This window comes from Palaemon carinicauda, chromosome 8, assembly GCF_036898095.1.
Source record: "Palaemon carinicauda isolate YSFRI2023 chromosome 8, ASM3689809v2, whole genome shotgun sequence".
In the NCBI taxonomy this organism is placed as follows: Eukaryota; Metazoa; Arthropoda; class Malacostraca; order Decapoda; family Palaemonidae; genus Palaemon; species Palaemon carinicauda.
The window spans coordinates 143101327-143111999 of record NC_090732.1 but is presented as its reverse complement, the minus strand read 5'-3'; the positions used below and the strand labels follow the sequence as shown (position 1 = coordinate 143111999).

The 10673-nt window shown below is 45.1% G+C and overlaps 1 protein-coding gene across 4 annotated transcripts in view; it reads right to left on the bottom strand.

Annotated features, from left to right (window-relative positions):
* Polr3A (RNA polymerase III subunit A) overlaps nt 1–10673 on the bottom strand; it is a 342849-nt gene that overhangs the window by 43091 nt on the left and 289085 nt on the right. For all 4 annotated transcript variants that reach the window (XM_068379133.1, XM_068379131.1, XM_068379132.1 and 1 more), the window contains exon 18: nt 10502–10666. In XM_068379133.1, coding sequence (XP_068235234.1) covers nt 10502–10666 — 165 coding nt within the window. The remainder of the gene's footprint in view (nt 1–10501; nt 10667–10673) is intronic.

Here is a 10673-nt window from a genome sequence, read left to right as displayed (position 1 = left end):
CTATAGCTATATATATATAACTGCCAGGTAAGTATTCATAAAACTTTGTTTTATCATAAAAACTCCATATTTATTTTTTGAAGGCCAGAGATGTAGCTACAACCCTAACATCGTGGGCTCTGGGATGACATGATGGAGGAGGATCAGGATTCAGAGCAAGGTCAATGACCCTGCAAATCCATGCGGAGATTGTGTTCTTAGTGGTCCTCCTCTTGTTTCTGCCTGTGCTGACGAAAAGTGAGGGCACTCTGGGCCGAGATGCTGCTGTTTTCTTGAGGTATTGCCTCAAACACCTTACTGGGCATAGTAACAGATGATGTGGGTCATCAGTTACAGAGCGGAGACTCGTTATCCGGAAGGAGTTAAATATAGGATCTGAAACCCCCGAATGCTGAGTCTTTGCAACAAACTCAGGGATGAAGCTGAAGCTTACCTCTCCTTATCCCTTTGAATGGGCGACATCATATGAGAGACCATGAAGTTCACTAACTCGTTTGTCCGAGGCCAAGGCGAGCAGGAACACCGTCTTCCAAGTTAGGTAGCGATCTGTAGTGGGCGGTGAAAGCAGTTTGGCATTTTCACATGCCCGCTTGCAATAACTGCATCACAGAAAATTTTTTTTTTGAAGGCCAGAGATGTAGCTACGCCCCTGACATTGTGGGCTCTGGGATGACATAATGGAGGAGGATCAGGATTCAGAGCAAGGTCAATGACCCTGCGAATTCATGCGGATATTGTGTTCTTAGTGATCTTCCTCTTGTTTCTGCCCGTGCTGATGAAAAGTGAGAGAACTCTGGGCCGAGATGCTGCTGTTTTCTAGAGGTATCGCCTCAAACACCTTACTGGGCATAGTAACAGATGATATGGGTCATCGGTTACAGAGCGGAGACTCGTTATCCGGAAGGAGTCAAATCTAGGATCTGAAACCCCCGGATTCTGAGTCTTTGCAACAAACTCAGGGATAAAGCTGAAGCTTACCTCTCCTTATCCCTTTGAATGGGCAACTTCATATGAGAGACCATGAAGTTCACAAACTCGTTTGTTCGAGGCCAAGGCGAGCAGGAACACCGTCTTCCAAGTTAGGTAACGATCTGTTACTTAGGAGTAATGGTTCGCACATAGGTCCTTTTAGGGACCGAAGAACTTAGCACCACGTTCTATGGGGGAGGTCTCACTTCCAACTGAGGACAGGTAAGTTCATAACTTCGTATGAGTAGGGAAAGTTCTAGCAATGAGGAAATGTTCATTCTTTTCAGTTTAAAGGCGAGACTCAAGGCTGAGCGATAGTCTTTAACCGCTGAAACCGAAAGGGGCACTTCCTCCCGCGAATACATGAGGAACCCCGCTATTGCTGGGATAGTGGCATCGAGTGGATAGAGACGCCTTCCACAACACCTACCTCAGAAGACGTTCCACTTCGCCTGGTAGACTGAAGCTAATGACTTTGCAGGTATCCAGACATCCTCTTCGCAACCTGTTGCGAAAATACTCTGAGTGAGGAGATGCTGGATAGTCTCCAGGCGTGAAGACGTAGCGAAGCTACTGCCTTGTGGTAGATGTTGACATATGGTTATCTGAGTAAATTGTGTCTTGGAGGAAGTCCTCTTGGCAGTTCCGTCAGGAGCAGCAGAAGGGCCAGGAACCATTCTGCGTGATGCCATAGCGGAGCAATGAGGGTCACTGAAAGAGACCAATGTTCTGGTCTTGTAGAGTACTCTTCTCATCAGACAACAGTGGGAATGAGTAAACGTTGATGTTGTCCCACCGTAGTTGGAATGCATCTAGCCAGAGAGCCTTGGGGAGCCTGAAGTTCAAGGCTGTTGCAAACAGATAAACAGTCAGAGAACCCCACAAAGTCGGGACTCTGTTGACTACTAGATACAGTAATCCAAAGACCATTCGGAATCCACTATCTGCGATGCTCTGCTCAGGTTGTCGGCGAGCACATACCTCTTGCCAGGAATGAAGCTAGCTGATAGTGAGACCGAGTGGACTTACGCCTGTTCCAGTATCTCTACTGCTAGATGAGAGGGGCTGCAAAAAGTACCTCTTAGCTTTTTTATATAACCCACTACCGTGGTGTTGTCGCTCATCACCACCACCGAGTGATCTGCCAGGAACTGGTGGAACTCTTGAAAGGCCAGATAGATGGCCTTCATCTCTAACAGATTTATGTGAAGGTACTTTTTGAACTCTCACCAAAGCCCTGAGGCCGTGTGGTGCAGCACATGGGACCCCTACCCTTCTTTTGATGCGTCCGAAAACAGCATCAAATTGGGAGGAAGGACGAGAAGATCGACACCCTTCAGCAGATTCTCATCTGCCTGCCACCATTCGAGGTCTGTCCTTTCCTCTGGTTCCATAGGGATCAGAGAGTCCGGGGAATTAAAGGCCTGATTCCAATTGTACTTCAGGCGCCACTGGAGAGATCGAATCCTGAGGCAACAGTTGGGAACTAGACAGGCCAAGGATGAAAGGTGTCCGAGGAGACATAGCCACTTCTGGGCTGGTAGTTCTTCTCGTCTGAGAAAAGGTCTTGCAACCTTCCTCAGCCTCGCTATCCAGTCGTCTGATGGGAAGGCTTTGTGCAATTTGGTGTCTAATATCATGCCCAGGTATACCAATCTTTGAGCGGGAAGCAGGAATGATTTCTCAAGGTTTACCATGATCCGCAGATCTTGGCAAAGCCTCAGAAGTTTGTCTTGGTGCTGAAGAAGGGTTGCCACCGAGTCTGCTAAGATCAGCCAGTTGTCCAAGTAATGAAGGAGACGGATGCTGAGCCTGCGTGCCCAGGATGATACTAGGGCAAACACTCTTGTGAAGACCTGAGGTACTGCAAAAAGGTCGAAGCACAGCACCTTGAACTGGTATATTTTGTTGTCGATGTTGAATCTCAAGTACTTCCTTGAAGATGGATGGAATAGGATCTGGAAGTATGAGTCCTTTAGATCCAATGTACACATGAAGTCCTGTGGCCTTGTCGCTAGTCTGACCGCGTCTGCCGTCTCTATGTTGAACGAAGTCTGTTTGACACACTTGTTCGGCGCTGACAGGTCGATGATTGGTCTTCAGCCTCCAGATGCCTTTTTCACAAGAAAAGAGTTGACTGAAGAAGCCTGGGGGCCCGTTGAGGACCTCCTGGAGAGTGCCCTTCTCCAACATGGTCTGGACTTCGGCCCGAAGGGCCTGCCCCTTAGCTGATCCCATCGCAAAGGAGCTCACAAGCACTGGATTCTTCGTCAGTGGAGGGAGAGATGAGATGAGCGGGGATGCGATACCCTGAACAAATCATGGAGACCGTCCAAGGTTCTGCTCCGAGCTGCATTCACTTGGTCCAGCAACTAGTGGACAAGCAGTGAATCACCCATCCTAGTGTTTGCAACTTCTGCCACCACTTCTCTGCTGTCTGGCCCCCACAGTTGAACTTGGTGCCTTTCACGGTTGGACTTGATGCCTTTCCGGTCCTTGACAGGAAAGGGCTTTTAAGACACCTTTACATTCACTGCCTTCTTCCTTGTAGAGATTTTTGGTTGGCTGGTCTTTGGAGGGGCTGGAGGTCTATAGGACCGCAATGTCAGGGCCCTCTGAAGGAGGGAGTCCATGTTGGACTTCCTCCACCTCTCCACAGCCTGCTCAAGGGCCTTTGGCTCGAAGAGGAAGGAACCTTCCAGGGAGGAGTTCCAGAGCCTAGTGATCTCGGCATTAAGGACCTGTTGGTGGAATCTCTCGGCTACCTCATCCCTTCACTTCAAGATGGTACTGGCCCACAGGTTCACCACCTGGTGGGACAGAAACTCTATGGTGCAGTTGCCAGAGAGAAGGAAGGTCTCCATAGCCTTCCTGGTACTTTCCTCAGAAAAAGTTTCGGTCTGTACCAGGATTCCCACAGATCCTGACCAAAGATCCAGCCACAAAGTCGCCTGCATGGCGTACTTCACGACCTTCTCTTCGTTCACGATTTCCAATAACGAGAAAGTGACCTGACGCGAAGAGCGCTTCTCTGAAGAGACTTGGTCGAGTAAGGTTCGTCCAGAACCTCGTAGCACCTCCTCTGGTTGACACTTGAAGGTGTGAGGAGTTTGGTGGATGAGCTTTGGCGGTAAGACACTGAGTAGTCTGAAAGCTGCGAGGTGATCTTACGCCGAGCACCCCTCAAACCCCGAGACCAGGGCAGGGCTGCATTGTACTTTGGAGGCTTTCGGGTGCCTAAGTCACGGTAGCGATATCGTTATCATCCACTGCCGAGGTCTCGCCTCAGGGTGGGTTGCGGTTGTCAACAGTCGGAAGGCTGACTCGGCCCCTGACCCTCTCTGTGAAACTCTGAATCCTGGAAGAGGATTTTGGTATTCTCTTGGAATCCTTTGATTTCCTTTTCAGGGGAAATAGGATTTCCAAGACAGAAGATCTGGGTGTGACAACCTTCTTGGCAGGGAGAGAACTGGGACCCTCTACAGATTCAAGGGTGAAACAGAGTTCTATTCACGAGGTTTTTCAATCGGTGATGGAAGGGGAGAGTCCGAAACTGACTCTTCCCCATGCGAGCCTCTCAAATCGGCGGGTGAGATGTTGGTGGTTAGGGGTGATGATGGATTTAAGGGGGAAACCCCTAACCTTGGAGCCCTGACCAGAGTCAGCCTGACCCTGGATGATGGAAGTTTGTCAGGTATTCCTCTGTTTTTTTGTCTTCAGAAGAGAAGCACTCATGGTCCGTTGTCCTGGGTTGGTCGAAACGGAGGAAGTCCCCAGAGAAACTCCCGGGGCTTCCACAGGTCGCGAAGGGAACATTGGAACGAAGGCCTGGGTCACAGCCCTGACCAAAGCGCTGAACCACAGCTGATTGCTCAGGGATGCACTATCCGAAAATTCACCCGAAGGGATAGAGGTCGAAGGGTCCTTCCGAGGAATCTTCAATCCCGATGATGAAGACTTAGGCACCGAAGACGATGGTTCCTTTCTAAGCGCTGGAACTTTCGGGATCTTAAATCCCTGAAACTTGCCCTATTCCTCCTTCCCCAGCGGTTGCGCTGTTATGCGTTTGTGGGGAGGGGAATACCTTTCTTTGAGGTTACAACCACCACCTTTGGTGGCTGCAGTTGGTGACCCTTGCTTGGAAGAGGATGAGTACTCACCTTTGCGGTCGTATGCTGAGCGAGTGACAGTCACTGGCGCATTGGAGAACATCGAGTAACCTCCTGATGCAAACATGTTTGCGATTGCTAACATGAAGCCTGATGTTGAAGCGACGATTGTCGAGCAGGAGAGTGTCTACGCGTCAACGAGCGATGCCGCGAAATCGCAGGGTCAATCGCTACCACTGAACGAGAGGATGGGCGGTGGGTCAACGACTCACTGGTAGCCAATTCATGTATAGCTGAACAGAAAGGCAGACGGTGGGCCAACAGTTCGCATTGAGGCGATTCACGCACCGGTGGCCGTTTACATTCTGGAAACACTTCTTGCAACAGCCAAAAATTGGCTTGTTGAGCGATGAGTGGACGATTCACGGAAGGATAATGGTTTACGCGACGCGTGTGAATGCTGTTGAGAAGGCTGTCGCTGATGAGCAGGCAATTTCCGAGATGATGGATGAGCAGGCAATTATTGAGCTGCAAGCGGTTGGTCTGGAAACACTTCTTGCAACAGCCAAAAATTGGCTTGTTGAACGATGAGTGGACGATTCACAGAAGGATGATGGTGACGTGTGTGAATGCTGTAGAGAAGGCTGTCGCTGATGAGCAAGCAATTTCTGAGATGATGGATGAGCAGGCAATAATTGAGCTTCAATCGGTTTATGCGTAGCAGGAGACTTACGAGATGTTAAACAAGTAGGCGGTTCACAAGTTGAAAGCTCTTCATGATGGCCAGGCGATTTACGCGTCGGCAGATGAGTGAGCCTGACAAGAAAGAGAATACTGCCGTTGAACTGTTGCTAGAAGCTAAGCTCAGAACTGTCACCCTCATGATTAGACACATACTCCGGAGGAGATCGAGAATGATCTCTTGCAGGCGATGAACGAACTAACGTTCGTTGAGGAGAAGCCAAAGACGGAAGCGAGGGACAGGAACCAGAGGAGTCAGGCTAGGCAGGTTCCACCAAAGAGGAAGACTGCGGAGGCGAGGAAGTGAAGAGACGTTTCTTCACCGAGCGAGCCGAAGCACCCTAAAAGCGGAGACAAGGGCGGACACGGTGAGGACTTCCGCCACCAACACGACGTTAAACAGCGATTGTAGGATCAGCAAGGTGACCGTCAGTGGGCCTCCAAAGAGGAGTCTCTATGAGGGCCCCTTCACTGGAAAGAGGAACACTCGCAGTAGAGACGTGCCTCGAACTTTACTCTTCCCCCTCCGAAGGATGTTTGTCAGGGGAAGGAGCGCAGACCTCGCAGCAGCGGAAGATGAAGCAGACGTCACAACCACAGGAACTGCTGGCAGGGCAGAATACGAGCCCTCCAACACTACTACATCAACTACAGACAAGGGGTCGACATTTGATGCTGACGCACGCTGAAGATCCACACCGCGGTGCAGGAACTGCAGCAACGAGAAGAATCCTGCTTAGACTTCTTCTTCCGTCTATGCCCAAACCTTACTCACTGGGAGGCAGACCACTCCCGGCACTCATTACATTTGTTGGTTTTGTCACAGCGTTGACCTCTGCAGACTGCGCAAATGCTGTGGGGATCTGTATACACAGCAGACATGAACTTCCTGCAGGTGTGGCTCTCTGATCCAGGACAAGTATATCCAGTTACGGAACAATTGCATTTTAAGACGTGGTACAGCAATGCGTAGACTATAGAAATCCACTTTTGATGGCATTTGTGGCCTATGAAAAACCGGCCAATTTTGCAGAGTCCTGCATGATGGAGGTCCTCTTAAATATGTAAATCTGATTAATTCTGTTCATGAGCATAGCAGGTACAAAGTTAATGATAGTGGAGTCCTATTAAATAATTTTTAGGGAACAATGGAGTACTCCAAGGGAATGTATTGTCACCTACGTTCTTTATCGTCCTCATGGATTTTGTAATGCATAGAAAAGTTGGGGATGGTGGAGGAAGATTGGACTGGATTGGTAACAAGAAATTAGCTGACTTAAGAGTATGCTGATGATGCTGTCCTTATTAGCAGAACACCACAAGACTTGAAAAGCTTGCTTGAGCATGGGCTCAAGATAAATAGAAGAAAGACAGAGATGATGAGAACGGAATATGCAATGGAAGACGAAATATCATTGGAAGGAAAAAGGATTAATGAGGTGGAATCATTTAAATATTTAGGAACTATGATTTCTAAAACAGGATCTTTAGAATTTGAGATTGAAAGATTGAAAAAAGAAAATCAGACAATGGCTAGGTTAAGTAAAATTTTGAAATCAAATTGCCTGAAATTACATATAAAAATAAGGCTATATAGTATATCAGTTTAGTGAGATCGGTGTTGCTGCATGGACATGAGTCGTAGTATGACAATGAAACAAAATCCCACAGATTTTGTAGATTTGAGAATACCGCGGAAGAATATTGCGAGTTAAGTGGCAGGACAGGATTAGAAATGAAACTACAGTGGAACCTCTACATCCGAACGTATCTACATCCGAATTTTCCAACATCCGAAGTAAAATTCGAGCAAATTTTTGACTCTTCACCCGAATTTTATTTCGACACACGAAGTAAACATTACGCCATTGAGTGTCGAGTGCTCAGTTCTCTGTTCTTGTGTGTATCATGTGGTTGTCCTCTGTTTGGTCTGTTATTAACAGTGCTTATTTTCTTCCTTTTCTCACATTTCCTTTGTGATTTTACCTATAATCATGGTGCCTAAGAAGCTAAGTTTCAGTACAGGAAAAAGGCAATTCTTTCATTAGAATTGAAGCAAGAAATTATAGAAAAACATGAGAGCAGTGTGCATGTGAGTGATACTGTATGGCTAAACAATATGGCCGGAATAGGCCTATGATCTCGAGGATCATCAAGCTAAAGGCAGCCATTAAAGCAAATAACCATAGAAGGGGATCACCATTATTACAAGACATCGTAGCAATACCCTAGAAGAGATAGAGCGCCTTTTATTGATAGGGATAAAGGACAGAGATTGTTGGCAACGATCATTTGTGAGAAGGGCCAGCGTGATGAATAGAAAGAAAGAAAAAAGTGAAGCAAAGAAAACCAAGATAGCGTTAACAAGCTCTTTTAAATAAGACTTCTCTCTTTTTCTGTTTCTCTCTAACCATAGCATTAACATGCTCTTTAAATAAAAGCGCTCTCTCTCTCTCTCTCTCTCTCTCTCTCTCTCTCTCTCTCTCTCTCTCTCTCTCTCTCTCTCTCTCTCTCTCTCTCTCTCGTTCTTCTTTGCTGTTGTAGTGTTAGATACGTCTACGTCTATTATTTTTTTTCCAAGAGAGAGAGAGAGAGAGAGAGAGAGAGAGAGAGAGAGAGAGAGAGAGAGAGATTAAACAAAAATGTGTTTAGAGTACATATGATTTTTAACTGTGTCAACGAGTTGAAAAACAATTAAATGAAATTAAGAAAGTAATAACAGCTAATCTGAATTCCTTTATTAACTAAAACAAATATTGATTCAAACACACTCGTGTGCGTATGCACAAACACACACACACAGGTGCAAGAATTTTGCTACGCAGTAAGAGAGACGGTCAGGGAGGAGGTAGAGATGGTGACTGCGATAACATACCGTAACTCGTCACTGAAAGTGATGAAAATAAAAAATCAAAAGAAAAAAATTTGAAAAATATGAAATATAAAAAAATAAATAAGCTTAGTTAGATTAAAATTTCCGTAGTGTAAGTTACGGTATGTTATCCCAGTCACCATCTCTACCCCCTCACCGATCATGTATCCTTGTGCGTGTGTGTGTGTGTTTGCGAATACGCACACGAGTGTGTTTGTATCAATATTTGTTTTAGTTTATAAAGGAATTCAGATTCGCTGATATTGTTTTTTTAGTTACATTTAACTGTCTTTCAACTCGTTAACGCTGGTAAAAATCATATGTACACAACACATTTTTGTTTAATCTCATTTTTGTTTAATCTCTCTCTCTCTCTCTCTCTCTCTCTCTCTCTCTCTCTCTCTCTCTCTCTCTCTCTCTCTCTCTCTCAGAAAAAAAATTAATAGACGTCTCTAACACTAACAGTGAAGAAGAACAAGAGAGAGAGAGAGAGAGAGAGAGAGAGAGAGAGAGAGAGAGAGAGAGAGAGAGAGAGAGAGAGAGAGAGAGTATTTATTTAAAGAACATGTTAACACCATGTCTACCTTCTCGCCGATCGTCCGTCTCCTCCTGGGTAGCAAATCCTACACCTGCGTTGGCCTGTCTCTAAAGTAAAGTGGCAATAAAACACATTTTTTATTCATTATTTCTTAATATTTATCTTTTTTACATGCTTCTTTCATATTATGCAGTTATGTTATTGTTATGCGTAATTATGTGTAGCCATTTGTTAAGGATTTATTATGGGTTTTTAGGCTGAGGAACTAATTAAATGAATTACCATGTATTCTTATGGGAAAATTCGTTTCGACATCCGAACATTTTCTACATCCGAAGTTGGTTCTGGAACGGATTAAATTCGTATGTAGAGGTTCCACTGTATAAGAGATTACTAAAGTGCCATATGTGGATGAGATCATGGTGAGGGGTAGATGGAGATGGTTTGGGTATACTCTTTACACTCCCCGAGAGAGATTAGTTCACCAAACTTTCAACTGAGCTCCAGAAGGCACTAGAAGAGTTGGAAGACCCAGGCCTACATGGCTGAGGACTATGAAGTGTGAAGTGGGACATGATGATTGCAGAAGTATTGATTTAAAATTTCAGGATAGAGACGACTGGCAAAATCTAACCGAGGCCCTTTACGTCAATAGATGTACGAGGAGATGATGATGATGATGAAAATTTTGGTACTCGCACAATATGTGAGATCATGTGTTACACGAGTATATACGGTATTACTGTACTGTAATTTACTTTATTAATTTTTAGACCCAAAAGTCACTATACCAAAAAATAATTAATATATTTAAAGTATAAAAATTATCTGCCCTCAGAAACCAGCACTACAAAGAGTTTGCAATACAAATTTACAAATAATATATTTACAAATCTGCAATGTACTGAGAAAGCGATAGGTGAACCGCGATATGGTGAGGGATTACTGTATTTATTAACCGGTTATAGCGTCCACCTTTTCCCAATCAAGTAGGTATCTATTGCTTCACATCCATAATCACTAACAGCCAGCATTAGATTCCTAAAATTGGAAAAAAATTAGAAAGTTTGATCAGGGAGCAAGAGGTACAGTATATCTGTACTCTCTAACAACTGAAAGCAAAGACAGGCTAATTTGGAAAACAATTCTAACGACCGTATCCAGCTCGTGCTGTAAACATCCTAATAGAGACCGATAGTTTGTATTTTGTGTAAGAACAAAAGATGTTACTTCTTTGTATTGACACTTTTTTTTATGAATATTAATGCTCACCTGGTTAATGACAGCACGGCTTACAGATGGCAGTCCTTTGATGATAACTTTTGTAATATGCTGCTTAAGATGTTGTAGCTGATAATACATTGCAGATGCTTTGGTTCTTGAAGGTCTAACAGTAATGATAGTATCAGACTCAACACATACATCACTTTCTTTGATCTGAAAA